Source organism: Pipistrellus hanaki (assembly GCF_964339955.1).
Source record: "Pipistrellus hanaki genome assembly, chromosome: 3".
Taxonomy (NCBI): Eukaryota; Metazoa; Chordata; class Mammalia; order Chiroptera; family Vespertilionidae; genus Pipistrellus; species Pipistrellus hanaki.
In genome coordinates this window covers 106310216-106329531 of record NC_140505.1, presented here as the reverse complement: position 1 = coordinate 106329531, position 19316 = coordinate 106310216, and the positions used below count along the sequence as shown (strand labels likewise).

Below are 19316 nucleotides of genomic sequence, written 5' to 3'. Positions count from 1 at the left end.
ATCCTTATGTTCCAGAAATTCCCCAGCAGAGTAGGTTGTTGAATGCAAAAGAGGTAAATGTGTCCTCTCCTCCGAAGGTCTTTAAGATGACCCCCTGTCTCTGGGATGGCTGGACATAGGGAAAAGAATTCGTGACCCTTCAGAATACCTATTATTTCTCTTTTTAAATATATATCTCTCCTTTTGCCACCTTCCCTTTTCCTGCTTCCTCATTCTCCCAGCCTCTCTCTCTTTTTCCTCTTTTCTTATCTGCCTCTCTTCTCCTACCCATTCCATTCTACTTTCCGGCACCTCTACCACTGCCTCTCCCGCTTTCCCTTTCCTTCCAGATTTACTTGATCCCAGTTCTCCTTCATATATCCTGCATCTCTACCCATTCCCTCTCTTGCCTCCCTCCTCTGCTGTCAGCCCTGCTGGAAGCCAAAACTCCTCACGACTCCTGGAGGTGGGAGGGTGAGTGGGTGGACCCTGGTGCAGCGGTCCCGCCCCTCGGTGCGTGTGTGAATGTGTGGTAGTGACGCGGCACAGGCAGCTGGGAGGGAGACTGGGCCGGCAGAGAGGGAAGCGAGCGGATCGCTGGGGCTGCTCCGCTCCTGCGCGCCCTCCGGCTCCCTGCCGCCCGCCGAGGCGCAGGCAGGGCGCAGGCGGCGGCGGGCGGCATGGAGAGTCTGCTGGAGAATCCCGTGCGTGCCGTGCTATATCTTAAGGAGCTCACGGCCATCGTGCAGAACCAGCAGAGCCTCATCCACACCCAGCGCCAGCGTATTGATGAGCTGGAGCGGCGGCTGGATGAGCTAAGCGCCGAGAACCGCAGCCTGTGGGAACACCAGCAGCTGCTGCAAGCCCAGCCTCCGCCCGGGCTCGTTCCTCCGTCGCCAACCTCGCTGTCCCCTACCCCAGTCACCGCCGCCACCGCCACTGCTGTCGCCCAAGAACCGCTCCAGAACCACGGACAGCTCCCGCCCACCTCGCCACAGACTGTACCGGAGCAGCCACCGATTCAGCACCACGGACAGTTCCTGGTGCAGCCCTCCCCGGCCCACAGCAGCAGGGCGCACGCACCTCAGTCGCCCCACCAGCAGACGGTGGCGCCAGGGGCTGTCGCCAACAAGGAGAAGGAGCGTCCCCCGAATTGTTGCGCTGCCGCTGGAACCCTCCTTCAGCACAAATCCCCCGCTGCCCTCGGCAAGGGCGTCCTGAGCAGGAGACCTGAGTGAGTTGGGAAGAGGGTTTGCGGACAGTTGAGGTGGGAGAAAGGGATGCAAATGGGCATGAGGAAGAGCCAAGGGGGAAATGGGTGCACCTAAGAGTCTGAAGGACTAAGGTAATATGAAGTGATGGGGTGAGAAGATGCTTGAGGGTAGAAGTGTGTCAAGGAGATTTGGGGGAAAGGAAGAAATGATATCAGTGTTTAGGGATTGTTGGAGAAAAGAGGAATATACAGATCATCATTGGGGGCAAAGAAGAAAGAAATTTGGTTTTAAGTGATTGGGGATGTTGAAAACTAGCAGTTTTTAACGGGGACAAGGTTGAGATAAAGTTGGGGTGAGATTTAACTGAAGAAAAGAGAACAGTTGGAGAATGTATTTAAGTTAGAAAAACCTTAGAAGAGAGTTGGAGTGCTAAAATTATTTCAATGAAGAGTAAGATATGAAAAAGATGGAGGCTTGGCAAACAGGCATGTTAAGGGCTTTAAAGGGGCTAGAGTCCAGGAAGAGTAGACTTGGACTTGAGGGAATTCAGGAGGCAGGGGATATGGCTGAAAAGCAGGAATGATGCAAAAAGTCGGGGGGAGGGGGCTGTAGATAGAAGATGAGCTGGCTCTTTAATTGATGCAGTGGGAATCAAAGCCAGGAGTGGCTCATTTGGGGAATCTTATGCTGCTTTGACCTGAGTGACTGCCTTTCTTATAAATCCCCACAGAACTAAAGGGGTGCAAGGTAACAACCCACCAAGCTAATGGAGGACTGAGTTATAGTATGAGGACTCAGTCTGGTTATAGTTTTCCCTCTGACTCAAAGAGGATTTCTGGGCAGGGTGCTTGGCAGTCGCACAAAGGGAACAATGATGAGAGAGACAGTTGCCAAACGGAGTTGGTAGTTCAGTGTAATTCCTGTTTAAATCTCTCTGTTAGGTCTAGTGACTGTCAACCTTCTTTCCCTTTGTTTTTTTTTGGTGATAGCTGAAATCTCATGTTGAGTTCTGAGAGAAATAGTAACCCACCATGAGGGACTCTAGGACCTTGAGCTCTTTCTTCACACACAATATCCATAAACTAGGAATATGGAAAGAAGAGATGAAAGGGGACTGGAATATTTCTCCGCCGAGTATTGGGAAAGCTGTGATCATGTCAGCTTCCTTTCTCTGAGTAGAGGTGATGGGGTAACTGCATGGAATCACAGCTCTGGGGAAATCAGCACCTGGTCAGCATCTGATCCTGACAATGGTGACGCTAAAGGGATTGATTAGGGGAAAGAGTGAAAAGAGCCAAGAATCTCATCTTCATCCAGTCTTGGTGTGCTTTAGATATGGGAATACTTATGAAGATTTTATATATTTCTTAAAAACCCATTTTCTCCTCACATCTACTGCAGGTTAGAGAAGTTGGGTCAGGACATGTTAGCTCACAGGGTAGATTTGGCCAAAACCATGAGATTTAAGGGGGAGGGGTCTAGGATCATCTGAGTTGGCTGACCTAAGGATTTGATTCGAGTCACAAGAAGATAGTTTTCTTAGCTCCCTCAGTGGTTTAATTGCCCTCCCTTCAATTTCATTGTTTTCTTTCCTTATCTAGCATAAAAAGCAGAAAGTCAGTTTTCCATGTTCACAGCTAGTTAAAAGGCCCATGATACTATGTGGCTTTCCTCCCAAACAGGGAGATAAAAAAAACTATTTCATTTCCTTTTCCCGAGGGCAGCCACTGCTTCATAAAAATGATGGTTCTTCACCTGATTCCTCTCATCTTGTTCTTTATTGTCTCCTTCTCTTCCTCTGCACCCTACATTGTCTGCATCCCTTCAGGATACATTGAGAAAAGATCATTTTTATTGAGTAATAACTTTGCTGTGGCCCCAAAAGTGGCTTATAGAACCCCAACTCTCCTGCCCAGGTGCTTTTGCTGGGAATTCAGGGGTTTAGGAATCATCTGAATTCCATCCAGCCTCATATGGCAAAACTGGAGAAGAAACATAATTTTTTCCTCCTCCCCTGTCTGCTTTTGCTTCCCAAGAAAGCAGAACAAAAATAAGAAATAATTAGAGTAATGGAAAAGAGTAGAGATTGTTGGAAATCTCTCATATAGGAAGTTGTGCCAGGCACTAAAAGGTTGATACCACTAGTAGCTCCTTCATTTATCCAGATCCTCCAGATTTTCCTCCTGCTCCCCAAATTTGAATATCAAGAGACTTAGAGAGCGTGGGTATGGACTTGCATAGCTCACCTCCTTCCTAAGGTTCTCTCTCTCCCATAGATGTGAAATGTTGGCTTATGAGTATCTTTGGACTACCCATTTCTCTCCACAGTTTTGCCTAACTTCAACCCAAATTTTCCCCCACAGGAACTCAGGAAGGGATTATCTTTGTTGACTAGATTTTTGGCCTCAAGCTGCTCTCTACCCATGACACCCTCTTTGTATGTCTGTCCTCCTCTGCCTATACCTCTCAATGGGGCAGATCTAGATGCAGCCTGCAGGCAGGGAGATACCTTTGTGGATAGCCATTAGGTGAGGAGAGCAGAGCCAGCAGCTCTTCCCCTCTGCCCTTCCCTCCCCCCCCCAATATTTCTCCTAGGGAACTCCCTGCTGAATCAGTTCTCTACTGGGGGTGCTGAAGTAGAGAAAGAGATGAAAGAGGGGGAGTGTCTTTGGATTATAATTTTGCTACACTCTTTTCTAATTTCATACTTTCCTTTCTCTGGCCTCATTATAGTGAGAATGAGGCCCTGGTGAGGTTGCTGAAGGGTAGGTGAGGGTTACAAGGGGCCAGACACTGTGTTAGATGCGTTATCTCATCATACAGTTTGTCTCTTATCCCCAGAACTCCTCTTCCTGCCCAAATCCAGAGGAAGCAGGAGCCCTAGGGAACCTGGGACTGGAAAATAATGGATTGTTTAATTGTCATCAGATCTGCATTAATATGCAGCTTGGCCTCTCTCCCTTTTTCAGCTGAGGGAGATAAAATAATGGTGGCCTTGGAAATTAGGCCAAGGAAGCAACACTATGGAGATGAGTGCAGAGACATCATGGAAAAAGAGACTTCAGGGGTTAAAAAATTTTTTTGCATGTTTCCTGGCTCTTGCTACACTCCAGCCCCCACTACTTTTGCCTCTTAATGAAAGCAGCAATCTTAGCTTCCTCCTCTTTATTTTTGCAATCAAAGCTCACTACATCTACAGAATTGGTTATGCTCTTCCTGGCTGAAGCCAAGAGCCTCAGCCTGACCTGGCAAAGTCTCCTCCTTGCCACAGAAGGACATGGCCCTGCCTGGAGCTACTGGCTTCAGCATGATTCCAGTTTCTCTGTTTGAGCACAGGTTTGCCCAGCCATCCAGCTAAGCATTTAGAGCACCTGGACCCCAGGGCTTGCCACCATCCCCAAGCCCATGGGCAGAGGATTTTTTGGAGGCTAGGTAAGATCATTACATTTTAATTCAAATTTAACTTGTACCTCAAACTCCCCACCTCTGAGTGGCCATGAAGTCTGAATGGCTCAGTAGCACCTGTCCTCTTTTCTCTTCTTCCTCCTTTGTCTATTTTTCTATACACTTCTTCACTATCCACCCTTTCTCTTTTTTCTTCTTTCTCTCTTCTCCTTTTCTTCCTGCCCCTCACGCATTTTCTCTCTCCCATATTTTCTTCTTTCTATATTTTGCTTTTACTGAAGCTGCATAAGGAAGTCTCCCCTTCTCCACTCCCATCCTCTCAGCATAAAATAAATATTTGTCATCTTTTGAGTTCTTATACTGACTGGAGGCTGGAGGATGGTTAGAAGATCAATGGAAGTGATCTTTTTGCCCCGTTATCTCAGGTGCTGGTTGGAGTAGGTTTCTTTGTTTGGAGGTGCAACTCATGACTGACCCATCCTGAGAGCTATTTAAAGAGTATGTAGGTATGTCAGTCAGTCAAATCCATTGTATCAATTGTCCAGTTAATTCAAAATTATGCATTCTGTGCTGTGTAGAGAGGAAATAAGCAAACAGTTGTGGTTCAACATGCAGGAGACACACATCTGGAAACATCCAAACAAGTATAAGCAGATTGCGGCTGCCTAGAGCTACCCTCTATCAGAACAGAATTGTGAAAGAGGTGAGCATACAAATCACATTCAGAGTTTATAGAGAAGGTTTTATTGGTTGGATTCAAGGGTTTATGCCAGGAATAGTAAGAGCCAAGACTAGCTGGATGGAGGACAGGGCCCAGAAGATTCAGTGTATGGAATTACTGTATTCTACATAGATTCAGTGTATGGAATCACTGACATCTACATATATTCTGTCCTCTGATGGTATAGTTCCCCACTACCCTAACTCCTCCCTCCAGGCAAAACCCTATCCAAGGGTAAGGACTTGGGGTCCTTGTCTATCTCATGGCTAGAAGGCCTGGTTGCTGAGGCCAATGCTGCATATCCCCCTTCTCTTCTTCTGTCTGCTGCAAGGAAAGGACTTCTAGCTGGTAGGCTGGAAATGGGGCCAGATGAAGGTTCACTGAGAGGAGGGAATGTGTGTCTTTTTGCTCACATGAAAGCTGACATGGAGTGGGCACTTGTAAAGATTTGCTGTCCCCCTCCTTTCCAATGGCCCAGACTGCTACTCTTCCCTCCCTTTCAGCCAAAAAGAACACAATTCAAGAGAAACAAGTCACCCTGCCTTCTGGGAAATGCTGATGGCCTTTCTCCTCCTCACCAGCCCCCTGTGCCTTGTTCCACCCCTGCTCTTTTCTTCCTTTCTCTTGAGTCCTTCCCAGACCCACAAAGCCAACACCGTGAGGCTTCACAGTGGCATCCTGGAGCATTTTCCCGTTGGCCCAAAACCAAGCAAGAGGAGCAGCAGTTGGTGCTGCTGATTCAGCAAATACCGAGTTTCAAAGGTTACTCATGAAAAAAGGTAGATGGGGTCAGGTCTGGATGGAGAACCAATGAAAGAGAGCGTGATATGAAAAGGAAGCAGGGTGCTGGGACAAATAGCTCCACTCATGAGCTGGAAAAAGATTCAGATCCTGAGTTTAAATCCTATGTAAAGCTTTTCAGACAGCCTGGCTTTGTTGGGAAACTTAAACATTTTTCATGCGACCCAAACATACTCTCAGTGACCTGGACACAAGGCAGCAGCAGCTTAGTATGGGGTTTCTTAGTAAGACTTCCTGGGGACTCTGATTGCACCTCGCAGATCCCCAGACACAAGTCCATCTGGCAGCTTTCCAAGGCGTTGGGCACTGCAGCACCTTCCTCCTCTGCAGGTTCCCACAGGGGCTGCAAAGGGCTTCTCTTTCAACAGAGGGAGAGGTAGTCTTCTCCATTTCACTCAAGGAGAAAATTAACTGGACAGAAAAGGGTCAGGAGTGAGGGAGAAATTAGATTTTCCTGGCTGAAAGGAAAACCAGAGAACCACAGAACTGTCAAGATCTAGGGAGTTAAGAACATGAGCTCTGGAGTCAGGCAAAGCTGAGTATGAATCCTGCTCTCCTACTACAAGCGTGAGACCCTGCATTCATTACTTACCTTCTTTGAGCCTCTGTTTCCTCATTTATAAAATGAGAAGTAATATGTACTTTGAAGGGTTGTTGTAAAGTTTAAAAATTAAATAGTATCAGTTACTTAATACTGTTCTGGGCACATAGTAAGTGCTCAATACATTGTAGTATTTCTAGAGATAGAGAGCCCAGGGCCCAGGACCCATCTACAGTCAGACCAAAATGACAGACTGGAATCCAGGCAGGATTCCCTCCCTTCTAACAGGCCAGCCATCTCCATCTGCCCTTTCCCCATCTGCCCTTCTACCTCTGGACAATGTGCACTCAAGCTATTCTAGATAAATGAATGTAGAGCTTACACTGAAATGCAGTCAGGCAGGCCAAATCCACCATCCATTAGTGATCTGTGTTGAAGGCTCACAATTTGATAGCTGAGAAATGCTTCCTTAAGCCCAACTTAAGTCTCATCTGTTGTCTTTTGAGATTTGTATTTAAGGTCGTTGAAAGGATCTGAGTTATCATCCAATGCCCCATGGTAATAAGAATGATCTTCCCATTTTCTAAATTCATAAACCACAGTCTCGAGCCGATGGACTTATCAGGGACAGAAGGGAGGGTGGGGACCATGAGGCCTGAACCAGGAGACTGTTTCCCACCTGAAATGAATGAAAACTAAATCCACTCCTTCAGATTCTTCCATCCTGGGAATGGAAGGGTAAACCTGTTCTTTTCAGGACTCGGAGGTCAGAAAGCTGGAAGGAAGAGCAGGATGAACCAAGAAAAGGAGAGGCCTGGTATGCTCTTGTGGGGCATTTTTGTGGTGGATGGGGGGAGTGGAGGTTAGGGACAAATTCTGCTTTATTGGGTCAAGCATAGAAGTAAAAGAGTTTCTTCTCCAGAAAGACTTTTTTTAGATGAAGTATCTCCTAGGAAAAACAAAACAACTGGAAAAATAGAGATGGGTTCTAAAATTCTCTCCCAGGACGGTTGTGGCTGTGAGGCCACCATAGGCAAAGGCTGCTGTGTGTGTGTGTGTGTGTGTGTGTGTGTGTGTGTGCGCGCTTGCTGCTTTGCTATTGCTCTTTGGAATATCCCACCTGGAAGGGTTATGTAAGACTGAAAACTGGTGTATGCACTGAATGGTGCCTCTTTGGCAAGTGGGCAGGCTACTGTGGACAGAGGGCATGCAGGCCTGACCAACTCCCTGCCCACTTTCTGTGCTGGCATCAGGCCATTCTCTCTAGGCCATACTGCAAGGGATGGAGGGCTTTAGGAAATAGAATAGGGTCCCTCAGCCCCTCTGAGGAGTCAGGTGAATGTCAGAGCTAGAAAGGTCCTATAAGAGGTCATTTAGTCCAAACTTCTCATTTGGCAAATGAGAAAACTATAGCCCAAGACAGAAGTGACTGGTGCTTCCAAACTAGTTAGTGGCAGAACTCTTCACCCGGTGCTCTTGATAAATGTGGTGATGTACCCAAAGAACCCACAGGACTGCTCTACGAGTGTGCAGGGCCAAACGTATAGCTAGTTACAGAGGTTTAGGGGACCCAGGGACATCTCTCTGCCTTCCACAATATCTTGCCTATGCCAGCTATCCTGAAATTAGGGATTCCTTGGGTACTTCAAGATTATACCCTTGTTAAAATGTAAACTACCTGAGGACAGGAGAAAAACAACACATTTAGCCATATAAGCCTTTTATACTTCAGCTTGAGTTTATTTGAGCCATGTCTGAGAACAGGCTTGATAAGGTAGGAGGTTGCCATGGTTGACCAAGGGCCAGGTCAAGAGGCTCAGAAGGAGTTGAAGGGCCCATGAAGGGGGCTGTCCAGTACCTACACGATCTTTATAACTGCTATATTTTGCGTGGAGTTGGAACTGCCTTGCCTGAACCTGCCAAGCATAGGGGAGGGAACTGGGCACTCCCTCCTTGGCTTGTCTTGGAAAAGTAAGTATCTGAGCCATAGAAGGGGTACTGTCCCAATGAGCTTCATGTGTAAAGTCAGAAGGCGGAAATTTAAGGAGCACCCTGGTGCTTGGTAACCTCTTTTGATTCTTTCTAGCACCTAAAATAATATTTTGGAAGGAAAAAATTCACACAACTCTATTGGGGTTAGCTATGGAGCAGGAAGTTGTGGGCAGGAAGGGCTAGCAGACAGTAGAGGCTGGTGCTGCATGGGCCTGAGGAGAATGGGGAATGAGAAGCTAAGCCAACATCTAGGACGTATTTGATAAACACTGCCTGGATGAATAAACTCTTAGTGTGTATGGCTCAGGCAAGCTCATAGGTAGTTGAACTGAGGGAGAGGGGTCAGTGGGAAAGAGAGAGGTCAGCTGGACGGAGGCCCCACTGGGCAAATAAGTTATGCTTAGGCCCAATAGCAGTTTCTGCAGCTGAGCATGTGTGAAAAGCTGGATCAGCTCTTAAGGCTGTTTGGCGAGTGACAGGACATGGGTGCTCCTCCCAGTTAACAGATCCTACCCTCACTCTATCCATGTGAGCCCTCCTCTCTTTCTGTGTCTGCCTCTGACAACTCCAGTCCTCAGCCTGGGAAGCTGCATTATTAAGCATGACAAAGAACTTGAGTGTTTCATCTCAGACACACACATACAAACACACACACACCACAAAAAACACAGCCTTGTCAGCAGGTTGAACTAGTAATGTGTAATGGGTCTATGATAGTGGGAGGGAAAGGAAGCTTAAAATGTGGCCATGTCTCTAGGTAGAAAGAGACACAGTGAGCTGGATATTGGGATCACCCTCTGGCCTGGAAACGCAGGAAAACCCAACACCCAGACTCTATCTAGCCTTTCCTCCCTATTTCTCTATCAGGCAGCGTCAGCTCTGTTCAGGGAAATGTTAGGACACTGCCTGGAGGTGGGCGGATGTGAGTGGGGTTGTGTATGGTATGGATGTATTTGGGGGACTGATATGCATACAGCTGAGCATGGGTGAGTGTATTACTGACTTGGGCTGGGGACATTGATGTCACCCACACCATGCAGAAGGTGTGTGGGCCTCACAGCAAAGCTCAGCACAGGTTTTCTTCCTGCTTCCCCATTACACCCTGGTCTGTCACCCTGTTAGGACTTGGGGTTCTTTCTTTCTCTGCATGGCTTGTTTCATTTCCTTGGCAGGCCAGTTCCTTCTGGGTCTTTTCCTCTACGAAATGGGGTGAGTCTACAGTGCCTGGCTCTAGTCTTTCTCTGTCTCAAGGAGGTCTGGGGATCAAGGGATTTGCAGTCTCCGGAGGCTGTAAGCTCCTGGGAAGAAGGCTATCTGGAGGGTGGATGGGTGCAGAGGTGGGCCTCTGTGACTCTCTATTGAGCTATTATGTTTGGAAGCTCATTAACTGGGCAGTGGGAAGATGCCGCAGATGCAGGGAAGACTGCAGTGTGGGGTTTCTCTGCACCTGCTTTGGCCTAGCTGGGCCATGGCCTTGCACCACATGACCTCTCAGGGATCTGGATAGGTCACGTCAAACCGCTGTCTCCCTGCCCACAGTGAGGAATGCACCCCACATGCCAGGCAGAGAGGCAAGGTAATTCCATAATTTCTTGATAAATGATTTAAATTGACCACGCTATTCATTCAACACATCCACTCAACATAATGATTTTTTAAAAACTGCAACAGCCACAAAAGTAGTTGGAAACCTCTTGCCTGTGTCTAGTTTCAGTGATTCCTGTGCACAGCCTGGGCTTTACAAACAGATGCCCAGAATGCTTCCAAACTGGCTATTTGCCATCTTTGACATTCTTGGAGCTACTTAGCTCATACGATCCCATCAGGGAAGGCCATAGGGAATTTCAGGGACAGATAAGGGGGACACTTTCCTTTCAAGCAGCTGGTCTCCACCAAGAAGCCAGGGCTTCCCGAGTTCTGTGCCCACCTTCACAGAAGCCAAGTGTAAGCTTGGAGCACCCATCTCACTTTCTAGGCCAATAGGAACAATCACTTTTTGCCCATCTCCCCCCTCAGCTGACCAAGCCTGCGGCAAAGCAGAGCTGTTTATAGAGGTTGCTGCAGCAGGAAGGGCCCAGCTTAGATGTGAAAAGTGATTTCCAAACGATAAGAGCCATAGGAAGGGAGCTCAGGATGGGGGACCAAGAGAGAATGAATTCACTTGTCCTTTCAGGGGAGAGAAAGGGAAAAAAGGAGAGCGAGAGGGGGAAGGGGGGTGAGGAGGAGAAACAGACACCTGTGGGCCAGAAGTATGGCGGCCTTGCAGGTCTGCAAGGATGACGTGAATTCTGCAGGGCCTTCCAGCTCTAAATACCCCAGGATTTTCTGCGGGGCCCCTTCAGGTCATTGCTGCTGAAAATCCGGGAGCAGCTAGAACGTAGAGATTAGGGTCGAACGCTCTCCCCACCTGGGGTCCCCTCTCCCGCCTCCGCCCCCAATCTCGCTCCGAAAGCCTGGGGAAAGCCCTTCCTCCTCCGCGTCCCGGGGGCTCCTCGGCGGCAGGGAACGCCGAGTCGGGCTTGCTGCTGCGTGGGCGGCCGGAGCTGCTGACGCGCAGAATGGAGCCTCCCAGGCCTCGCCCTCCTCCGCCATCCCCGCGGCGGACCCACAGCTGGGGGACGCCGCGCCCCCGCCGTCCCCGCGCCCCCGCGCCCCCGCCGGGGAGGCGGCGCTGAGTCACCGGCGCGGGCAGCGCTGCCCGGGCGCCGTCCCCGCCCCGCGTCACACCGGGGCGCTCGGGCTCCGGCCGCGGCGGGGGGTGCGCAGGGGCGGGAAGGAGAGGGAGGACGCGGCGCCTCCGCCGGCTGCCGGATCCGCGGTGCTCCCCCGGGTTCCCGCCCCGCCCGCGCTCCCCCGGCCCCGGCGTGAGGCGAGCTCCCGACCGTGGCAGATTCCCTGCATCTTTCTCCGCCCCGGCGCCCTCGCCGGCTCCTCCGGGGCGCACGCCGCCCGCCCACGGCGTCTGTGAGCACCCGGCGCCGCCGCCGCCGCCCCTGCCGCCCTTTCCCTCCTCCTGTCCAGGAGCAGGGGAGGGAAGGGGCTCCGTGCTGCGTCACCGCCGGCCCTGCGGCTCCTGCCGCCGCCGAGCCTGGGATCCCGGCGGCCTCCTGCATCACGACCCGCTCAGCCTCCTCGCAGGCTGCTCCCCAGGGGTGCGGGCCCTCTGGGCTGAGGTGCACTCCTGCCGCCCCCGCCCCCATCTCCGCCCCCCGCAGGCCCAGCCCAGGCTGCTGTGAGTGGATTCCCTTTGAAGAAGGTGGGAGACCAGACGGCTAAGAAGGTTGGCGACCAGGATGGTGTAACCGAGGTCGTCTCAGTATCCACCTTCCATAGCCTTCCTTGTTCCCAAGACACCTTTTCGAGAAAAGCCCAGCTCTTAGTACCCCCTATTTGTATTTTAATTTGTTGGATCACATGATCTTAGAATTCTAAGCCAACCTAGGATGAAGCATAATAGTTCAGAGTGTGACACTAGGTTTGAATCCTGACTCGGTCGTGTATTTACCGTGTGACCTTGATCAGTGACAGCCTTGGTTTTCTTATTTGTAAAATGGGCATACAATTAGTACTAACCTGGTAGGATTGCTGTGGAAATTAAAGAGGTAATGCCAGCAAAACACCAAGTAAGGCAAGCGCACAGTAAGGACTCCAACTAGAGTAGTTGCTATTATTTTGGGATCCTTCTGGCAAGAACTGGGCCAGAACGTGCTTTTGACGGTAGAGCACATTTCCTTACCTTCCTGTCTTCCAGAGGACTCAGAACAGAACTCCTCTTTTCCTCTTTGGCAGCTCCTCAAATATTTGAAGACAGTCATACCTCCTTCCTGGTCTTTCTGTCCACTATCTCCCCACCCCTAGTCTGTCTTTCTTTTCTTTTCTTTTCTTTTCTTTTCTTTTCTTTTCTTTTCTTTTCTTCCCTTCTTTCTTTCCCTCCCTCCCTCCCTCCCTCCCTCCCTCCCTCCCTCCCTCCCTCCCTCCCTCCCTCCCTCCCTCCCTCCCTCCCTCTCTCTCTCTCTTTCTTTCTTTCTTTCTTTCTTTCTTTCTTTCTTTTTCTTCTTTCTCCCTCCCCTCCCGTCCCCTCCCCTCCCCTCCCCTCCCGTCCCCTCCCCTCCCCTCCCCTCCCCCTCCCCCTCCCCCTCCTCTCTTTTCTTTCGGAACAAACCTAAGCCCACCACTTCCCGCTGTTGTGGCTTTGTGGGTTGCTGTGCCTTCTTATCACTGCTCTCCTGACACAGGAGCCAGAAGGGAGTCCTTCTATGCAGGGGGTATGGCCACACCTCCCCTTAACCTCCCGCCTCAGCTAGGCAAATTCTGACCCAGCCTGGCTTTGAATGGTCACCAAGAAGGGTCAGGTCAGCTAAAGCCCCTGGGTGCTAGGGTCTTTCCCCATTAAGGGTTTAGGAATCTGGAGAAGGGCTGCGTGTAAATGAATAAACTGGACATGAAATATAAATTTGGGAGGCATTTTGGGGGAGCCAGGGGAGGCTCAGCTTTAGTGACTAAGCTCTCTGAATCTCAGGACCCGAGGCTCTTTAGTCATATATTTTTCCGTTTAGCAAAGCAGATGTAGCTATCAAAGGTAGGATTTGATAAACAGTAAAGGAGCATCAGGTTGGGGGAATTGCCTTTGGCTATTCCAGCAGCAGGTAACAACATGCAGATTTTCAGCCATGCTGAAAGAGTACACTCAACCTTTTGAGGACTTCTGCATTTATTATGACCTGCTGGACTTAGCCTCCAGGACCCAGGCTCCTTCCACTTGAAGGACTGTTCTCTGACTCCAGGCCCCTATAGTTTTGCAGGTGGCTTGCAGTGTAACATAAAAAATAAAATAAAATAAAAATGCAGAACTGTTTATAAGGACCTATTGGTTTTTATTTTGTCAATCTGGTTGTGTTATTTTAAAAATTTAATTCACTCTTTTCAAGTAGGTAACATATTGACATAGTACAAAATTTACAAAATGCAAAAGTTTACAATGAAGAGTATCTCCCCTTCAATGAAGAACCCACTCACCCCCACTAACACCCCACTAATATGTTAGCAATTTCTCATGTATCTTTCCAGGGAATTCTTTATACATTTAAGTGTGTATGTGCACGCATACACACATGTATTTTCTTTTACACAAATGGTAACATATTTTACACTGTACCTCACCTTGCTTCCCCCCACTAATAATCCATCTTTATTGTTGAGAATATTACAGATGTTCCCCTTTTCCCCCCATTGCCTCCTTCCACCCAGTTCCCACCCCACCCCTTCACCACCCCACTGTCTGTGTCCATAGGTAAGATCTTTGGTTAATCTCTTCCCATACCCACTCCCCCTTTCCTCTGAGATATGTCAGTCTGTTCTATGCTTCCATGACTCTGATTATATTTTATTCATCAGTTTATTTTGTTCATTAGATTTCTTGTTCATTTATTTTGATTTTTAGATTCAATTGTTGGTAGATATATATGTGTTATCATTTTATTGTTCATATTTTTTAATCTCTTCTTAAAGAATACCCTTCAACATTTTAAGTAATACTGATTTGGTGGTGATGAACTCCATTCGTTTTTTCTTGTTTGTGAAGATCTTATCTTTTATCTGACCCTCAATTCTAAATGAGAGCTTTTTTTGGATAGAGTAATCTTGATTGTAGGACCTTACTAATCATCATTTTGAATATTTCTTGCTATTCCCTTCTGGCCTGTCAAGTTTCTGTTGAGAAATCAGCTGACAGTCATGTGGGTACTGCCTTGAAGGTAACTGTTTTTCTCTTGCTGCTTTTAAGATTCTCTCTTTGTATTTAATACTTGTATTTTAATTATGATGTGTCTTGGTATGGGCCTCTTTGGGTTCCTCTTGTTTGGGACTCTCTGTGCTTCCTGGACTTATAAGTCTATTTCTTTCACCGGGTAGGGGAAGTTTTCTGTCAGTTTTTTTTTTTTTTCCAAATAGGTTTTCAGTATCTTGCTTTCTCTTCTCCTTCTGACAATCCCATGATGCAAATATTGGTATTCCCACAGTCTTCATATGCTATCTTAATATTTTTGGATTAATTTTTTTCTTTTTGCTCTTCTGGTTGGGTGTTTTTTGCTTCTTCATATTACAAAATGTTGATTTGCTTCTCTGAATCATCTACACTACTGTTGAATCCTTGTAAATTATCCTTTATATCAGTTACTGTTTGATTAATTTCTGACTGTTCCTTTTTTGTGTCTTTGACATCCTCACTGGAACCTTGAAAGTCTCATGAAGATCCTTGAGTAACCTTATAACCCTGGTTTTGAATTTTGTATCCAGTAGTTTGCTTACTTCCATATCTTTTATTTGTGACATGTTTTTTGTCTCTGCATTTTGGCTATTTCCCTGTGTTTGTTTCTATGTATTTGGTAGAGCTGCTATGGCTTCTGGAATTGGTAGAGTGGCCTTGTGTAGTAGGTGTCCTGTAGGGATGAGTGGCTCAGCCTCCCCAGTCACCTGAGTTGGTCACTCTAGGTGTGTTTCTGTGTGGGCTGTGTGCACAATCTTGTAGTTGAGCCACCATCCAACTTCAGAAAAATAACTGCCTCATTCTTTTTAATAGCTGCAAAGTATTTCTTTAATTGGCTGTGAATCTAGGTTCTTTCTCTTTATCTACTGAGAGTTTGGAAGGCTTGCCTCTATGTGATCGTTGGGGGTGGGCTTTTCTGAGGATCCAGGGTGAGAGTGGGCAAACATTATCAAAGGGCTCCATTTGAACTTGGCCCTGCAACTGCGGACTTGCTGCTTCAGTGTCCTATAGGTAAATTATGGTAGAAATAAGATTGATGGTGTGTGCTTCCCAGCCTGGAAACTTTTTAACACTTCTAGCTTGGCTCACTTTTGTTCCCTGGGGTTGGGGGAGCTGCCAGGGTGTTATAATCTGGTTCAAAACAAGTTGAAGGGGAGTGCCCTAAACCCATCTCTTCAGGAAGTTTTCCTGAACTGATTTGAGAAATAAACTGAGATTCTCATAACCTCTCTCCCTACTTACCACCCGAAGCTGAGCATACTTCAGTCCTAAGAATGAAATTAGTTATTTATTCCTGTGACTTAAAAGTGCTTGTTTTCTTCTCTAGGTAAGTTCATGTTCATAGCACCTGTATCTTTTCTTTCACTTGACAAATATTGATGGATTGTCTTCTATGTACCAGTTACTGTTCCAGGCACTGGGTACAGCAGTGAACCCCACATCCCCAAATCCCTGCATGAAGCTTACAGACAAAACATAAGCGAGATTAATAATAAACACATATAGTACACTTGATGGGCTAAGTGCTCTAGAGAAAAATAGAGAGTGGGGCATGGGAATCCAGGGATTTGCGATTTCAAACAGGTTGCGCTGAGAAGGCCTCACTGAGAAGATAGTGCCTGAGCGAAGACCTGGGGAAGAAAGTTATCTGCATTGGGAGGAACTTTCTGGGTGGAGGCCACAGCCAGCACATAGGCCCAGCACAGGAGCCTGTCTAGTTGGTCCAGTAAGATAGCAGAGGAAGTGCAAAGAGAACAGTCTGAGGCCAAATCAGAGCTATCAATGGGGTGTAGGGGAGGGATGGAGAGGGCAGGGATGCAGCAAAGCTTGTAGAGATTCTCAGCTGGGATTTCCACATTCACCAGGCAGTGTTTAGAAATGTGTGGGGATATTTAAGTTGTCACAATGACTGGCAGGGTTAAAGAGGAGGGCCTAGGTACTTTCATGATAGCATCTTTGACATCTTTGCTGTGGCATTTTTGCTGCAAACATTTTTGCCATACAACTATTGCCTGAAAGGTAATTATGCTGTAAAAAATATAAAATAACTGTTGAACAGTTTCTTTTGTTTTTTGTTGGGGTGAGGTGTGAGATTGGTCAGGTTGGTTTCATTTTTCCATTGAGGAAATGGTGGAGAAAACAGTTACATATAATGGTGTTTTAAAATAGTTAACAGTGCCCAGCTGGTATGGCTCAGTGGTTGAGCATCGACCCATGAACCAAGAGTTCGCTGGTTTGATTCCTGGACAGGGCATATGCCCGGGTTGTGGGCTCAATCCCAAGTAGGGGGTGTGCAGAAGACAGCCAATCAATGACATTCTCTCTCATCGATGTTCCTATTTCTCTATCCCTCTCCCCCCTCTCTCTAAAAATATCAATAAAAACATTTAAATAAATAAATAAATTAAATAGGTAGCATTGCTCTAGCTGGTTTGGCTCAGCAGTTAGAGTGTTGGCCTGTGGACTGAAGGGTCATGGGTTTGATTCTGATCAAGGGTATGTACCTCAGTGGCAGGCTTGATCCCTGGCCCTGGTTGAGGCACATCTGGGAGCCAACCAGTCAATGTCTCTCTCTCACATGAATGTTTCTCTCTGTGTGTCTCTTCCCTTCTAAAATAATATTAATAAGATAGTTAGCATTTCTTCCACATGAAGATTTTTGCCCCAAGAGTTCATTGGTTTCTTATTTTGAAACACACTACACCGGAAAGAGAAAGGCACTGAGGGGCCTCTTTTAGGGCACAGAGTTTAATCCACATTTCCTGTAGAATGAAGATGGTGCTTAGATACAACCAAAATATAAAACCATTTATTTGCACAGTATTATCATGAATCTACAATACATACATCTAAATGTATTCAAATATTCTGTATTTCACAATAAAGTCTTTTTTCTTTTGTTACTCATTTTTAATGTCCCTCTATTTGTTGTGAATTTATCTTTTTTTTTCCAAGAAAAATTGTCTCACAGCCAATTAGTTATGGGATGAAAATGTTTGCAGGGAATATGTTTGTGGCATAGATGCTATAGTGAAACAGTACCAGGCACATGCGGGGAAAGTGGTGCTTTATGGACATTGAGGAGACAAAGGCTGTGTTAAACCTATATGGTCCTACAGATAGGCTAGTAGAAGAATTTTTCTGCCCCAAATAAGTGTTTCTTGTTGAGAAACACTGGTAGGGCCTTGGAGTCTGTTGTGAAGAGTTTTGCATGTAGTTAAGACAATTGGATAGTGTGAGCAGAAAATGCTTAAAGAGAACTTCAGATGCTCGATTGAGTTTGGGTTGAGAATAGACTGAAGGTAGAAGAAAGCCAGAAGCAGAGAGATTGGGTAGGGAGTTGTTGCAAAGTCCATATAAGAGAAGGAAGTAGCAGTTGAAGCAACAGTAATTCCTTGGGGGTTAATGTGGGATGTGAGAGAAAGAGGAGGAGTTGAGAGTGATTTGAAGAGTTTGGGCCAAAGTTATTGGAAAAATGAGTTGGGGGAGTCTGTGGGAAGGAAGATGAGGGTATGTGCCAGTTATATGCAAATACTACAATACATATATATGATTTTTGAGCATTCACAGATTTTGGTATCTGGGGGGCGGGATTCTGGAACCAATCTCCTGCAGATACCAAAGGACAAGTGTATATTCAGAACCTATGTGCATTTTTATGAGTGCTCTGGATGTGAGGTGTGCATATTGAGTGTGTGTACACCAAGAAGCATGTGTATATGTTTATATATATTAATATTTGCACATCCAAACAGGTATAAAAAGCATGTTGAATGCTAGCATGTAGGTGGTTTACCAGAAGTAAGAGATATTTCTGTAGGTATGTGAGTTGAGTCGGTACGCATGACTCATTGTCCACTGAGCAGGTGGCTAGAAGGTTGGTTGGAACTGTGAGATCAGGGATTGGCTGGATGAGATTTTTATGTTTTTGTTTAACTCCAAGAGTCTGCCTGTGCTATGGAGGGCAAGATCAAGCCTCTTCCATTCACAACCCAGTGGCCACCTCCCCTGCAGATGCCTGCTGTGGGCTTGAGTGGCGTAATGAGAGTAGGTGCTGGGGGCAGCACGCAGCAAGGAAGGGCATGGGCTAGAGTCTCAGCTATGTGTTATCAGGAGGTCATCAAACCTTGCTCATCAGTCAAGTGGTATTAATATTAACATTAATTATTATAATATATTAGAGGCCCAGTGCACGAAATTTGTGCATGGGTAGGGTTCCTAGGCTTGGCTGGCAATCAGAGCCAATCTGTGGAGCGACCAACGGGACAATTGGGGTGGAGGGGCCCTGCTGGCACCTTCCTTGGCTGGCCTGGAGCCTGAGGGCTGGGGGCTGCTCCTGCATTGAATATCTGCCCCCTGGTGGTCAGTGCACATCATAGTGACCAGTGGTTCTGCCAGTCAGTCTATTTACATATTAGGCTTTTATTATATAGGATAATAATATTACTACCATTTTCCATAAATCGGAACCACTGCACAAATGTAGTCATTATTATTGGTCAGGACTTATCTTCGCTATCCCTGGAAAAGCAATGCATGCTCACCATTGATTAAGGGTGTGGGAGTGATGCCATGTACTCTGGCATCCTGAGGTAGGCCACAGTGTGAAGCAGCCTCTGAGGCTGCATGGGCCAGATGGCCTTGATCTGTCCTTTCAAGCTGGCTTTGCCCAGCAGCCAGGTACCCACCTGCCAGGTAATAAAGAGATCTCTTGTGAAGGAAGCTGGCAAAGGGCAGCCAAGCTCCAGTCCTGTCATTCACACTGAGCCACCCCTGCCTGGTGCTGGCATCCTCCTGGCTGCCTTCAAAGGTCTTGGACTTTACACAAATAGGCTTGAGCTAGGAAACTAAATGGCTCTGAGGTTGCTGGCAGTGCTACCCACTGGGCAGGAAGGGGAG

General features: G+C 47.3%; 1 protein-coding gene across 9 annotated transcripts in view; it reads left to right on the top strand.

The window, feature by feature from the left end:
- Window positions 1-540: 540 nt before the first annotated feature.
- The window catches only part of IQSEC3 (IQ motif and Sec7 domain ArfGEF 3), a 108569-nt gene continuing 89793 nt past the window's right edge, over window positions 541-19316 (top strand). For 7 of the 9 annotated variants that reach the window (XR_014794587.1, XR_014794588.1, XR_014794589.1 and 4 more), the window contains exon 1: window positions 541-1213. Coding sequence is in view for 5 of the 9 variants with exons in the window: in XM_084878387.1 (XP_084734513.1) it covers window positions 660-1213 (554 nt within the window). In the remaining 4 variants the exon portion in view is untranslated. The remainder of the gene's footprint in view (window positions 1214-19316) is intronic. The other 2 variants (XM_084878389.1, XM_084878390.1) reach the window with 2 other exon arrangements.